The sequence below is a fragment of the Poecilia reticulata genome, chromosome 23, assembly GCF_904066995.2.
Source record: "Poecilia reticulata chromosome 23, P_reticulata-male-v2, whole genome shotgun sequence".
NCBI classification, from domain to species: Eukaryota; Metazoa; Chordata; class Actinopteri; order Cyprinodontiformes; family Poeciliidae; genus Poecilia; species Poecilia reticulata.
In genome coordinates this window covers 14,855,272-14,869,535 of record NC_088852.1, presented here as the reverse complement: position 1 = coordinate 14,869,535, position 14,264 = coordinate 14,855,272, and the positions used below count along the sequence as shown (strand labels likewise).

The window sequence follows — 14,264 nt, the reverse complement described above, 5'->3', positions numbered from 1 at the left end:
ACTCTGAACAAATGGAATCCAAGACCACTAATGGAAGACCACTGGCTTTTCATTTGCTTAATCCAGGCTAATCACATTCATACAAACAAGGTAAGGGGAATATTCTGGATTTATGGGGGACAAAACAAGGTTTGGAAGTTTATTAAAAGCCCTTTCTTGTTTCTGTGAGATACATTTTATTTTATAGATATCTTTTTCGGTGTCGGGGCATTCCTTTAGTGTAGCTTTAAGTGAAATTGCAGTAAAGTACACAGTGCCATCTATTGGTCTCCTGCAGCACAACACAAAACTGGAAAATCTGGGAGGTCACCATGGGGTCATCTGTATGAAGAAAAGAAAACAGTCATTTGCAAATTAAAAAAAAACATTCAGTGTTTCAACTTATTCTTATTTTGTCATGTTACACCTTCACTCTTTATTGCACGTTATCCACAGAGCATATGACGATCTATTAGGACCATTGTAGATGGAAAAAAACTCAGAAGTTTTGAGATTAAGAAATTTTCTAGAAAAAAACCCGAACATTTCTGCACTTCAAAAGGCAAACGTTTTTTTTACTTTTGGATGTTTTCTGAGTCCAAAGGTAAAAAAATTTTCAACTTTGAAACTCAAGACGTTTCTACTTTTTTCTAGAAAATTTATCAGCTTAATCTGAAAATTTTAGATTTTCTAAAAGAATTTTGACTATTCAGACTTTTTTTTATAGAAAATTTCTGAAGATTTTTTTGTGGATTTTTTTATATTTAGAATTTTTAGATTGATTTATATCAATTAATTTACTGACATTTAAACAATAATGACAAATAATGCCACAAAACCGCAAACACCGCAAAGCAAACAATAAAACGAAGTAAAAACAATTAATTTACTGACATTTAAACAACAATCGTAGGCTATAACTAAAAGTTGTATTTATGAACGACATTTACAGCGATACAAAGAACCGTTCCGTTAATATATTTCCTTTTTTCTCAAACATTTTTGTGACGTCAGAAAACCTGAACAGGTGAGGCATAGCTCTGCACACACCTGTCTCTTATTAACAGCCTGTCTGTCCTTTCCTGCTTCTCAGTTTGGTAGATACTCGGAAAAGAAAGAAAATGTAAGGAAATTCATATTCAAAGCGAGTTTAAATACCAAAACATAGCCTAATTATGTTATTTAATATGTATTTTAATGTTTTTAGGAACTCGTTAGAATATTTCTTTATATTTTTCATATTGGTGCCTCATTCGTTTGGTAAGTATGGACCTACTCCCTTCTGTTCAAGTATGTGTACGATAACTTGGTACATGTTTACATTTATTTAAATACAGGAAGATGCTACGACATGCTATTCTCACTTTGTTGGCTGGACACGGAGGACGCTTTAAATGGGTAAAAAAAAAATCACCAGAAATGTACCTGTAGTAAAACTAGCTGCTGAAATACTCATGACGCAGCAGTAAAAGTAACTGTCGGCCAACAGCGCTCTCGTGCTCCTGTGCAGTATTTTGTCACGAGCTTTTCTCCCCAACTATAGGCCATAAATTAAAATATAACGCTATCACAAAATGACGAGTAGCGGAATTTCGGTAGCGAATAAAAAACACACAACATAGCGTAGTAAAAACAAATGCACTCACCGGTTTTTCTTTCTTTCTTTTTTTCAACTTTGTCAGTCTCGTGACAGTTCAACTGTTTTAACTGTTGCCTTTAACTGCTGTTAAAATATCTCCAGTGAAAACGTCACAAAGAGGTTTCTTTTATTTTTTTTTCGTTTCCTAAATGTCAGAACGGGGCTGGATTTAGAACATGTTGCCTATTTAGATTGAGGCAGACTTTTTATGCAACTAAACTACTGAACATAAAAAACAAAGTTGTGTAGAATTTCTGCTAAGATGTATAAAGTACAAATTTTCTACTGTTACTTGCCTATATTCATATTCTTGGGAGTTTTTGTCATTCAACCTAGAACTTAATTTATGATTTGAAAATGAGACGGGGATCTCTCAAAACTTTTAACTTTATCACTTTTGATAAAGAGTAATTTATTTACATTTAGCATAAATTATGTTTGCTTAAAGTGGTACTCTTCTCTAAAATCAATGGAAAACGTCTTGTTTAGCTTTACATAATGAATGAAACCATCTTTATAATTAATGGACAATGTTTTGCACATTTCATCTTATCTTTAAAATTGTTGGACCAACAACTATTAAACCATTTCTGAATTATCATATTGTGTAGTTATAATTTAAGATGCTTGATAGTTTTGCTAGTCTGAATCAAAGCTAAAGCTTCATCTAGCCAAAATTCCTGAAAAATAATTTTACTGTTGTATATCTTAAACATTCTTTGTATTTGGAATAGGGCATGTAAAGAAATCAGAAGTGTATATTAAATGAATTGTAAAGGAAACAATTATTGCTTTAAAGTATAAAGACTTGTTTTTAAAGTATTTTTGTTCTTTCAGGCAAAATGGAAACTTGTGGCTGAACGGCACTTCATTGAACTTAATGAGAAAAGCAGGGCGAGTTACCTCTATAACAGTGTCTCCAGTTGTAGAAAACAAAGTTGCATTGCAGTATGGAGGCTTTACTCAGAGATGGACCCTAACAATCAGCCCACGTAAGAACCAAAGTGCCAAAGTGTGTGTGTGTTATTTTTTTTTATCAATTAATTGTACCCTGTAAGAACCTTCTCAATTTCACCCTAAGGTACAAAGATGATCAAAATCACAGGCAAACACAAACCCTTAGAGCAGCCAGCAAATGCGACCAAGGTATTGCTAGCATATACTTAAGCTTACTTTTGTTCAAAGATGAATGTCATTGTTACAGTGTTATACATTGCTTTCATCGGGACAAAATTTACTTGTGTATTTGTTCTTCAGGGCTTCCTGGAGTTGCTCGAGCCTACTGAGGTGTTTGCATGTGAAAGCGGCACAATGTTCCTCCACCAGGATGAGAACTTCTTCCTCGCTGTTGGTATAAAGAAATTTTCACTAACACTTTGAGGATGATTATTTGAAAGTTGAGCTTATAAAATGGGTCACAAATATTAATGCCTCTTGAAGTTTTTCACATTTCGCGATAAAGTACGCTTCTGGGATGAAAAAGTTTCGATGTCACCTCTGCATGCCAACCACTTGAATGAACATTTTCTCTCCTCTGAGGTCATACGTTGCGCTTCCCCATGAAACTGGAGAGCAGGAGTCCCTTCATGTTATTGGTGTCCTGGTTGGTGAACAATCCAGAAGATGTCCCCTCTCACATGGTGACCCTTTACCACACTGAAATGGGATCCTACAACCCCTTCTTTGAGGACACCACCAACCTGGACCACTACCGCTTCACCGCCTTGGACCCCTGCACCCGCTACATGGTCTGTGTGGAGATTGCCGACACCTACTCTTTCACATGCCTCTCTACTATTTCAGGTATGAACATGTAGACCTTACAGTTGAAAACGGTATTTTAATATGCAAGTTGAGGAATTTCAGGCTCATTAAATTTTCCCTGCCCCCACTAGACCCAGATGTTCCGAAGTATTTCGAAGTAACGTCGTGGAGCAGCAGCAGTATATCTTTGGCGTGGGATTGCCCTGAAAACCTGAAGTACTCAGTCTTCCTCGTCACGATCTTCTACCTTAACGGTACGGACCATGTCACAGAGGAGGCAGAGCTGTGGATGACCGACGACAGCTTCACGTTCACGGTGTCTGACCTGCAACCCTGTGTCAGGCTGAAGTTTGGCCTGCAGACTGTTTGCCAGTTGGGGTTGGAGTCGCGCTACAGTAGAATGGTCCTGAATGAAGGAAACTCTGGTAAGTCTAAACTGTAACCAGACCATGTATATTGATATACTTTGATCTAAACCATACCATTATAGCTTTGGCAGTGTGTTTAGGATTGTTTTATACATCAACTCAAAAGCTGTCACCAAGCTCTTACTTTCTAGGGAAATGCTAGGCTTTTCATTTTTAAAACCAGCATTGTTAAAAGTTATGATTTTGATGTCAGGAAACCTGATCTGTGTTCCTGTCTTCTTGCCAGAGTTCTCCAACATTTACTTCTTGCACCAGACTTTGTTTGCGCCCAGCAATTACACTCTAAGTTGGGAGGTAAAGAACACCTCGTCCATCTCCACGTTTAGAGTTTACCATGAGGGGGCGTTGAAGGGCACCACACTCTTGACCATGCACACTGTGGCGGGGCTTCTGCCATGCCAGAAGTACCAAGCCAAGGTGGCGGCGGTGTGTGGCGACAACGTGGTCATGAGTGTTAGGACAATCACAGCTCACACAGGTAACACAAATCTGAGCATCTGACTTTCTATTGTATTCCCACCCTCTATTCAGGTGGCACAACTCACCTTTTGCATTTTTGTTATTCTTGTTTGTTGTAAATGGTAAATAATCTGTCTGTCCAGGACCTGGTGGTGTGTCTGAGCTCAGGTTTCGTGCCAGTGATTCCACAGTTGTGTGGACACCTAGCCTCCCTAATCAGCAGGCGGTGGCTTACATATACAAGCTCTCCATGGAGAACAGCTCCGTCATCGAGAGCAGCCGTGTGTTCAACAACGAGTTGCCTTTTCCAGGGCTGGAGGCTGGAAAATCCTACATCCTGGACATATGGGAGGAGTGCAACGGCCTGTGGGAGCCTGAACCGTCCAGTTTGGGTTTTGAAGGAGTCAATTCAACGTTCGAGATTGATGTGAGGGCCATTGAATCCCTTCACAATAATGGTCAGTTGTAGGTGCCATCGACCTTGTTAAGGTAGACTTTGTGTTTAGAAACAAAAGCTAACTTTCTACATTGGGCCTTTTTTGTAGAGCTTCAGTTTGATTTAAACAACATTGGTCTTAGGATGGTCGTTCCCTGGTCTCTGCCTGATGATGAACAGAATGACCCATCAGAATCTAGAGCCAAGCTGGATCAGATTTTAAAGACTAAGGTGAGACAAATGTGTAACTTGGAATATATACAAAACAAGTTTTCATGTTGTAGTGAAATTTAATATAGTCAATTATGTTGTTGAGGTGATTCGTTGTCAGATATTTACATGTTTCACAACCAATAGACTTATAAAAAACTTATGGGTATCGGTTTTGATAGTATTGATAGTAAATTATTCATACCTCTTAAACTTTATCATGTTTCTGAACTGCACAAAATTAAGCTTCAGTGTATTTTACTAAGATTTTATTTGATAGACCAACACAAAGTAGTACAACTTTATGAAGTGGAAATCAAATGAAATGTAGTTTTTAAATCTTTCTTTTACAAACTAAAATCTGAAAAGTGCTTCATCTATCCATATATGCTAAAGTAAAAGTTTAAAGGTTCTGAATGCATTGGCAAAGAACTTTATAGTTTATAAATTACTGTATACAAGACACATGATCACTTTAATTTAAATCAGCATTTTTCATATGCAACAAACTAAAATGGTTCTGCCATAATTGAAGGATTATGTGTGTCCTTTAAGCTGGAGGAACTGCTGAAGGACTATCAGCGGCCAGCCCGCATTGAGCTGGATTTTCTGGGACCTGCAGATGAGCCAGCAAGGACATCAGTTATTTTTAGGTCCTTTGATGCCTCCAACGCAAAAAACGTCGACCTACCAGTTGACGACCAGCTCAGACACATTAGCTCTCTCAACATGTCTGACATCAGTGTAGAGAATGGAGTCATTTACTGGGATGGTAAGTGATGTCATAGTGCTTACCTTGGTCTCATGTACAATACGTTATTCTCAGTCAAACCCATTTTTGAGGCTTTCTTTGTATTTTCAGGTTCAGACTTGTGTGCGTCCATGCAACCTTTCTGTCCCCGTAATTCTGTATGCGTCAACACTCTGGGCTCATACAGGTGTGTCTGCCAGGACGGTTACTATGACGTCGGCTCTTTTCTTCATCTGCCTGCAGCTTCACATCCAGTCTGCAAAGGTACAAAGCAGTACTCTTGATGTTTTTCTAAAAACACTTTGCTTTTCACTTGAAATGGGTCCAACTCTTGACTGATATTTAAAGGAAAGGTTTGACTCATGAGTTATTTATATTGGATAGTTTAAAGTCCTGATAAAAAGATCTCAGGATTTTTGGCACTTTGCAGTTCTGGGTTAAACAAGTTTCAATAGAGGAACAATTGTTGCTATCCATCAATCTAGGAAGGTTTCCCATGATATGTCAAGTCCATGGTGTTGCAATAAAGATTATACACTGGTGGAAAACCTTTGACTTACCCATCTGTCTGAACACTGTAAACTTCTGAATATATTACTGACTACAGTTCAGAGCTCTGACCGATTTCTTGTTGAACTGACATCCACAAAAAAAAATAAAAAATGCCTGTAAAAGTTCTGCAAAAAAATTCAGCATCTCTTGTCTCAAACAGATAAAGGACTTTTCAGCCAGTGTCTAGAGGAAGTTATGAAGGGTGGAATAGCAAAGGCTTACCTGACCTCTCTGTTTGGGGGAAAGCTTGAGGTCAAACTGAATGACGGCCGGTGTCCAGTGAATGAGACGGAGGTTGTGTACTACTTCAACACCTCGCGGCATCCACCAGGGTGTGGAATGGAGAAAGAGGTCAAACTAACTTGCATTTAAGAAGAAAATGCTGCTTTAGCCACTGCATTTGTTTTCAAATTTACTTCATTTTAATTGTTCAATGATGGAAAGTGTCATTGACACTTGCTGCTTTTTTGGGGGATGTTTTTAAATGGTTTGCATAGTAGTGTGTGTGCGTGTGTGTGTATCCAGGGGAATAAAACCCACATCGTGCTCCAAAATACTCTGAGCATCAGTCTGAGTAAAGAGCATGCAATCAGCCGGCGAGATCTCAAGGTTGTCTGGAAGTGTATCTACCCTCGACACTATGTCCGAAATGCTCAAGTTGTTGCCAGCATGGAATGGTGAGGAACACATCCTAGTGTTTTCCTAATTTTGTAAGATGAAATCAGTTGAAATAGATGAGTTTGGGTGTGCTGTTTGTTTGGTTTCAGGCTGTCCTCACTCTCCCTGGTGGAGTTTAACTCATCGGTGCTGCTGGGTCTGACCATGCACTTGTTTAAGGATGAGTCTTACAGCCGTGCTTACATGGATCCCATAGAGCTGGGACACGAGGACACCTTGTACTTCCAGGTGGCTCTGGAGACCAACCGCTCGTTTGCCTCAGATGTGCTGCTGCAGGTGGAGTCCTGTTGGGCCACCGAGAGCACCGACCCACAAGACGCAGTCCAGGCTGTCTTTCTTGAAGATGGGTACGATCTTCTTGTTGTTGTTGTTCTGTTTTCATTTGGAAATCTAAAAATTATCAGTATCAAAACCAATTTTGATGCATCCAAAACGTCACCTCATCCTAGTGTTGGTGGAGTACTGCTGTGCAACTGGCAAGACTGCATGTTGCTACGTATGGAGGCTGACATTTTTACTCATTAGTTTCTACAACATAGTTCAAACTCGGATCTGAAGAAAAGCCTCCACACAGCAGGACAGTGAGGAGGGTCACTGGTTTCCTTCCAGACACAGAGCTCTGTTTGTATCCCAAAACGTTCAGTGTTGGTTTTTCCTTTCTGCCTCCTCTGATTAATTTTCCCTTTTCCAGCCTGACACATGAGGTGTAAAGCCTTCCCTTGAAGGTTCACATGTGCTTTTCCATCTTCAGATGGTAAACGGTTCTTTGTAAGATGTTAAGTTTTGGATAACCTTTTGTTAGCTAATCCTACTTTAAATTTCTCCCCAACTTTCTCCCTAGCCTGCTTGCAGTTTATCTAACTAACACTTTGACTCCTTTACAGAACATAACGATTATACAGTGAGATTGCATTCTACACAGTTGGTTACACCAGAATTTATTTAGCATGCCCCGCTTCTTAAAAATTTGATAATGCACCATCAGCATGTACCTCAGTTATGCACTAATTTGTCTTTATCCCATTACATGAATTATTAAAAAAGAAATCCAACAAAATACTTTTAAATTTGAACAGTTTTACATTGCAAATACAAACTGGTATAAATACTTTTGTGAGGCACTATAAGTTTTATTTAAAGTTACCTCGTGTATACTGTTTTCAAATATTTACTTTTAAGGAGACTGTTTGTTCCACCGCTTCCCTTCAGCTGTCCCACTGACAACACGTTCCAGTGGCTCTCTGCTAACGGCCTGGCACAGAGGAGCAGGTTTTCCATCCAGATGTTCCACATGCCCAAAGGCCTACCGCTCTACTTCCACTGCCTGACCAACATATGTGGGCATAAAGAAGACTGCACTCAGGTAAGACTGTGCAGATAATGGCTTCTGATCCACTGAGCGTAGAGCTTTGCCCTGATTCATGTAAAATGCACTCTCCTTATGAACTATGATCAACTGTAAGGCGTCTTCAAATCCAGATTAATCTGTCCACATCCTGGGTTTTATTTAGCCTTGTATTAAAACCTTGGTGGTGATCAAATCAAACAATTGACCTCTGACTCTGAGCTTTGAAATTCAAACCTCAGTACCAAGACACAGCTGGTATGTTATTTGGTCAGTTTGCAACATATTCTTTAGCATCATTAAGAGGATAAACTGTAAGAGGAGTTTGTCAAACATGTTAGCAGCTTTGAAAGCAGAGTTATTTAAAATCTTGCCATACATTCGTACTGGGAATTAGCCCGTATCTATTTGCAAGCCACAACATCCTGGATATTTATTCAAGCCAAATATTTGATCCTGAAGATATCAAACTGACAATTTTTTTTTTCAGGATAATCGTATTAAAACCAAACTTGTTTTTATTTTAGTTGGTTTTAATATCAGTTTATGAAGAATTGATTATTCTAATGCTGTATAACAAACGTCGGTCAATTTCTTTTAAGCCTTCTGATCATCCAAGGAATTATTTTTTCTTTCTGTGAAACAGGAGAAGATTTACAAGCTTTAACTTTTTATATGTCGTGGCCTTGCTTTAAAAGAAACTAGCTGACCCTTATTTAATTACAGAACTGCAGCATCCAGTTGCGCCCGAAAAGGTCAGCAGGCCAGACGGACAGACAGGAGAAACAAGCTGCAGTTGTGTCTGCTGGACCACTGACGGTCAACATGAGGGTGAAGTCCAACTGTGAGTCTACCGCCTCAGATTAAGTAGAATGAATTATGACACAAGATCACCTGATGTAATTTGTAGTTTTTTCTGTTTTTTTTTTTTTTTGTTTCAAATTAACATATTTTAATTAAAATCATACAATAAATGTTCCTAATGTTCTGTGTTTCGGGTAAACTTATTTCTCTCTCTTTCAGGGGAAGAGCACATGAGCATGATTGTTATCATTGCTGCATTGATAAGCTTTTTAGGAATTTCTGTGCTCTCATTGAGTGCCATTAAGGCAGTGATGATGTACTATGAGAAGCTACGGCTTCAATAAAAAGCTTGAAATCACCTCTGAGACCTTTTTGTGTTGGTGTGACCATGGAAACTGCTCCCCCGCAAATCAAAGCCATTAACTGTTATCTGAAAGCTGTTTGAGGGGACAGGCGGGTTACAGAAACAAAACATAGTTAATAGAAAATGCCACATTTTGATTGCTGCGGTCTACCCAAATGTCCTGATATTTTTCCATGCTGGTGAATTAGTGAAGATTAAAATTGGGGAAAAATAGACAGCAGTGATTATAAAGGTCTTTTATTTTTCACATACTTGTTGCTCTGTGACTGGTCAAGGAAAAACCTCCAAAGTTTACAAAATAAAGTGTAAGGATTCATAAAAGGTAAAAAAAAAAATTCAAATAAAATAAAAAATGGAGATTAATAAGAGACAAAAGCCAGCAAAATGTTTATTTGAAGTTGAATTGCTTTTAAATGTCTGCATTTCTGTTCTGGGATCTTAACTCTGAAACTGAAGTAAAAACCATAACCACCTTATGAAGATTCTCTTTAATCTAATTTTTGTTTTATGTTTTCATATTATATACTGTAAATATGTATAGTTGTTTAAAAAAACAATTTGTTACTATGGAGAGCGGTGCGGCAATGCTAATGAAAAAAAATAGAAGCTAATTAACGTAATTTTTTTATTAATATAAAAATGCAGTTACACTGATTTTATTATATATATATATAACCAAATCTTTTTTTTCTTGTAAATAATGCAGTTTATATACAAGTGATGGAAGTTGCCTAAAACTCGGTTTTATATTTAGAAATATTAATATAAACCGTCCTTCCTGTAAACAGTTGCGTTTACAGGAAGAAGCAAAGATTTGCGTCACTTCCGCCGTTTCTGAACAATGGCGGCCTCCACCGCTAAAGACGGCATGAGTGGAGCCCAAACAGCTAAAAGCCCTAAAAAGGCCAAAGTTCAAGGTAAGTTCTGGATCCTACAGAGTTCCAGACTGTTGGCTGCTAGTGCAGGAAGCAAAAGAAAATTGTTTATGGAAGACATTTTTATTCCAAATTTGTTGACGTATTCGTTACCCATCATGACGCACGCTGTAATCCACTCCAGTCGGTTTACGAAATGGAGTGGATTAACTGTTTACATATTGTATAATAAAGTTAACAATGCGACAATGAAACTCATTAAAAAATATAGAAGTCTGTTACAGATCCTCTGACGGGATTTAAATATAATGGACTCCCATCGACACTCGTAACTTTATTAGGTGAACCTTTGACGAGGTGTTTAGATGCCTAAATGCGTTGAGTAGTTGTGACTGGCTGATGCGCAATTTGTATCAACAAGCGTTACATATCTTTTTGTCACTTGTAGTGACATACTTTCACCGAATGTGATTTCTTGTGTGCCTCGCAGTGGATGAATCTGAACTCCTGACTGTTCCTGATGGGTGGAAGGAGCCGGCGTTCAGCAGAGAGGACAACCCCAGGGGGCTGCTGGAGGAGAGCAGCTTCGCCACGCTGTTCCCCAAATACAGGGAAGCTTACCTGAAAGAGTGCTGGCCGCTGGTGGAGAAGGCTCTGGGAGACTTGGTATGTACACACAGTCATCCCACTGATTTCCATTTTTTCAGAGCTTTTGTTGGATATTCAATGAAAAATGTAACTTCCAAGATGATTAATGGAAATATCTTACACCAAATAATTGTGTGAATTTTTTTATTTTTGCACTGTATTGACAAAAAGAACATGTTGAACACACAGCTTTGTCTTTTGCTACAAAGAGTCAATTAAAAAAATATATTGACTCCAGATTGAAATTAAATGTTGTGCTGGCTTTAGTGTGAACAGCTGAGATCAGGGACTGGAATTGGGACTATTTTATTTTCAATAAATTATAAAAATAAGCTCAAGCCTTAGGTTTAATCAGATGCCTGTTCATTAGTCATATTGGTATTGCTTCAGGGCCAGGGTTTTCAGCCCACTCCCAGCAGCGGTCCAAATGTTTCTAAATCTTGTTTCTTTCAGCACATCAAAGTTTCTCTGGACCTGATCGAGGGAAGTGTCACCGTCAGCACCACCAAGAAGACGTTCGATCCGTACGCCATTTTGAAAGCCAGAGACCTCATTAAGCTGCTGGCGAGGAGCGTCCCATTTGAGCAGGTAAAGGCCTCTGCTGTTTATCACAACCGACCTGGTTCACACAGTCCCTAACCTGTACCACCCTCTGAAAACATGGATTACCTTCCACTGTCATCCTGCTCGTTTCCAGGCTGTCCGCATATTACAAGATGATGTGGCCTGTGACATCATAAAAATTGGCACTATGGTGAGGAACAGAGAGCGGTTTGTGAAGCGGAGGCAGCGGCTGATTGGCCCCAAGGGCTCCACCTTAAAGGTAAAACCTAAAACTAATTTGGCTTGTTGCATCAGAGCCAATTCAACAAAAAAAGTTTAGCATGTGTAAATATTGTCTCTATATACATATTCTACATCTTTCTTGTAAAACACATATATATATATTCATCAGTGAAAGCGAATTATTAGTAAAGTGCCACCAGGTGGCAGCAGAGTGTTTTAGCTACATATTTTCTCTTCCCCTCTGCAATTCAGTTTACCAGTTGTAATTGTATTACAATCTAAATTATTCTAGAACCAATTTTTAAATATTAACTTATTAAATAATCTTTTTCATAATGCACTTTTTTTCTTTTGCTTTCTAGGCGTTAGAGTTGTTAACCAACTGCTATGTGATGGTGCAGGGTAACACCGTGTCAGCACTGGGGCCTTACAATGGCCTAAAAGAGGTAAGTGTGTCACAGTGGCCTGCTGTAAGTCTGCAATATGTTTGGAAAACTCAAATGTTTAAATTAAACAAAAATAGAGTTTCATACATCAAACCTTTGATTCTGATACATTTCTGCTATTAACAGAGGCTGAGATTGACAACTTAAAAGGGCAGTATTATGTATTTTCCGTCAATAGTATCACTTAGCATATAAAACAATCAAGTAACTCTGAACTGTTAAAAAAAAAGTTACAAATGTCGCATGAGAAATTGGGCCACTGTCTCTTTAAAACTTCTGCTCTTTCTGAAACTCTACCATCCGGAAGTCATCACAAGCTCAAAAAAGTCTATTTTACAAAGTACTGCCTCTGTATAGGAAAATAAACAGGATTTCTAGCAGTATTAGATATATTGCTAAAAGGCACACTCAACCAAACATAAATTGATTCACTGCAAAGTTTATATTTTATGGTTCTAAGTGTAATGAAAGTACCGCAGAACAAAGAATAATTATTTTATTACACAGGTACGCAAAGTGGTAATGGACACCATGAAGAACATCCACCCAATCTACAACATCAAGGTATGTTAGCTGCTCTCAGACACATCTTCCTATTTAAGGATAAAAAGTCTAAGACATTCATGTCCAATGAAGAGTTTCTCCATCCTTGTTCTTGATTTCCTGACGGAAACAAATCCCTCTGGGTTTGAATGCCATGGCTGGCTCAACCTGGAGCTGAGGGCATAAAAAAAAAATTGTTTTGGAAATATTTACAATTGTGGGAAATGCCATTATCACTGGTCATTAAAAGAGTACACCATTCTGTAGCTTTTACTCTTCTGTTCCATCAGTCAACGCTCTAATTTTCTCTTTCTTACTGCCTGAACCGTCAGACATTGATGATCAAACAGGAGCTTTCTAAAGACCCAGACCTGCGGATGCAGAACTGGGAACGCTTCCTGCCCAAGTTCCGCCACAAGAACCTCTCCAAGCGCAAGGAACCCAAGAAGAAGAGCGTGAAGAAGTACACCCCGTTCCCTCCTCCACAGCCAGAAAGCAAGGTCAGGTGGCGTTAGCATGTGAAAAAAGGGATTTGTGCAACTACCTTGATATCATCACACCTCCTAAGTCTGTTTGTCTCATCTAACTGACCTAATGTCTGTCTTGTATCTAATTTATCTCGCATTGAGATAAATTTGTGACTTTAACTGCTTGGATTCCATCACAGGTTGATCAGGAGCTTGCCTCGGGTGAATTCTTTTTGCGTGAAAGTGTGAAAAGGAGGAAGAAGATGGGGGAAATTAAGGTAACCCATTTGTTCATTTTTTTTCTGTTGCTTAACTGCAGCCACTTTCATGTAAAAGAGACTTTCTTAACTATTTGCTAAAAAAGAACTGAAACATATGAAGTAAAGATGCATCACCCTGAAGAAATGTAACAATAGTGTTTGTTCTTTTTTTCAGGTAAAACAAGCGGAAGCGCTGACCAAGAAGCAAGAAGAGCGGAACAAAGCTTTCATTCCTCCCAAAGAGAAGCCGTTAATGAAGACAGCTAAAGGTAGCTGAGATCAGAGGACTTCTCTCTGTAAGGTGACTGTAAAGTCCTGATTAACCACTTGAGTGTTTGTGTCACAGTTCCCACAGAAGGAAAACTGGACATCGCAGCCATCAAGGAAAAAGTGAAAAAGGCCAAAACGAAAAAACTGGGAGCTCCACCTGTGATCCCTCTTCCGCCCACCAGCAGCACCACAGACAAAAAGAAGAAAAAAACAAAAGACAAAGGCTAACAGTTCACCAAGTCCCGTCATATAAACATGTACTGTAGGACTGGTAATTGTTGGACAGTTGCAGCATTCCGAAAGAGGATTGGAAGGGTTTAAATTCTTCCCAGATTTCAGGATGCAAAGTGTTAGAGATGATGTACATAAATGTTTCTTCCTTTCTTGTCTTCATTTCTTGTCTATTTCGACAGTTTTGGACAGATGTAATTTCTTGTTTGCTTAGACTATGCGTCACTGTGAACACAGAGTAACTCAAAAATGTAAAATTAAAGTTTTTTTCTAATGATGTGAATACTGTTAAATAGTTCTGTCATCAATGTTACACTACACATTATGCT

General features: G+C 38.6%; 2 protein-coding genes across 4 annotated transcripts in view; both read left to right on the top strand.

Annotated features, from left to right (window-relative positions):
• The window catches only part of LOC103459628 (uncharacterized), a 31,075-nt gene extending 21,674 nt beyond the window's left edge, over positions 1 to 9,401 (top strand). The window contains exons 1-19 of one of the 3 annotated variants that reach the window (XM_008401374.3): positions 991 to 1,102; positions 1,187 to 1,239; positions 1,317 to 1,377; positions 2,456 to 2,610; positions 2,700 to 2,764; positions 2,876 to 2,969; positions 3,158 to 3,421; positions 3,514 to 3,807; positions 4,037 to 4,288; positions 4,413 to 4,727; positions 4,815 to 4,936; positions 5,471 to 5,687; positions 5,778 to 5,930; positions 6,379 to 6,569; positions 6,744 to 6,895; positions 6,986 to 7,243; positions 8,106 to 8,259; positions 8,968 to 9,085; positions 9,265 to 9,401. In XM_008401374.3, the coding sequence (XP_008399596.1) occupies positions 1,101 to 1,102; positions 1,187 to 1,239; positions 1,317 to 1,377; positions 2,456 to 2,610; positions 2,700 to 2,764; positions 2,876 to 2,969; positions 3,158 to 3,421; positions 3,514 to 3,807; positions 4,037 to 4,288; positions 4,413 to 4,727; positions 4,815 to 4,936; positions 5,471 to 5,687; positions 5,778 to 5,930; positions 6,379 to 6,569; positions 6,744 to 6,895; positions 6,986 to 7,243; positions 8,106 to 8,259; positions 8,968 to 9,085; positions 9,265 to 9,389 (3,045 nt within the window). In that variant the 5' untranslated portion in view covers positions 991 to 1,100 and the 3' untranslated portion in view covers positions 9,390 to 9,401. Of the gene's footprint in view, position 1; positions 91 to 990; positions 1,103 to 1,186; positions 1,240 to 1,316; positions 1,378 to 2,455; positions 2,611 to 2,699; positions 2,765 to 2,875; positions 2,970 to 3,157; positions 3,422 to 3,513; positions 3,808 to 4,036; positions 4,289 to 4,412; positions 4,728 to 4,814; positions 4,937 to 5,470; positions 5,688 to 5,777; positions 5,931 to 6,378; positions 6,570 to 6,743; positions 6,896 to 6,985; positions 7,244 to 8,105; positions 8,260 to 8,967; positions 9,086 to 9,264 lie in introns of those variants that run through there. The other 2 variants (XM_081604229.1, XM_081604228.1) reach the window with 2 other exon arrangements.
• Positions 9,402 to 10,176: 775 nt separating this feature from the next.
• On the top strand, positions 10,177 to 14,218 carry krr1 (KRR1 small subunit processome component homolog). Its single transcript, XM_008401375.2, has 10 exons — positions 10,177 to 10,326; positions 10,775 to 10,950; positions 11,386 to 11,520; positions 11,630 to 11,755; positions 12,081 to 12,164; positions 12,672 to 12,728; positions 13,040 to 13,207; positions 13,375 to 13,452; positions 13,610 to 13,703; positions 13,781 to 14,218. The coding sequence occupies exons 1-10, from the start codon at positions 10,251 to 10,253 to the stop codon at positions 13,930 to 13,932; spliced, it is 1,146 nt and encodes a 381-aa protein (XP_008399597.1). The 5' UTR covers positions 10,177 to 10,250; the 3' UTR covers positions 13,933 to 14,218.
• The last annotated feature ends 46 nt before the right edge of the window (positions 14,219 to 14,264 follow it).

Excerpts from the sequence above, each read along its gene's own strand:
- krr1 (XM_008401375.2), top strand. The coding sequence starts at position 10,251 with ATGGCGGCCTCCACCGCTAAAGACGGCATGAGTGGAGCCCAAACAGCT. Across the intron at positions 12,165-12,671 it reads CTTACAATGGCCTAAAAGAG|GTACGCAAAGTGGTAATGGA; the intron begins GTAAGTGTGTCA and ends TTTATTACACAG. Across the intron at positions 13,704-13,780 it reads GTTAATGAAGACAGCTAAAG|TTCCCACAGAAGGAAAACTG; the intron begins GTAGCTGAGATC and ends TTTGTGTCACAG.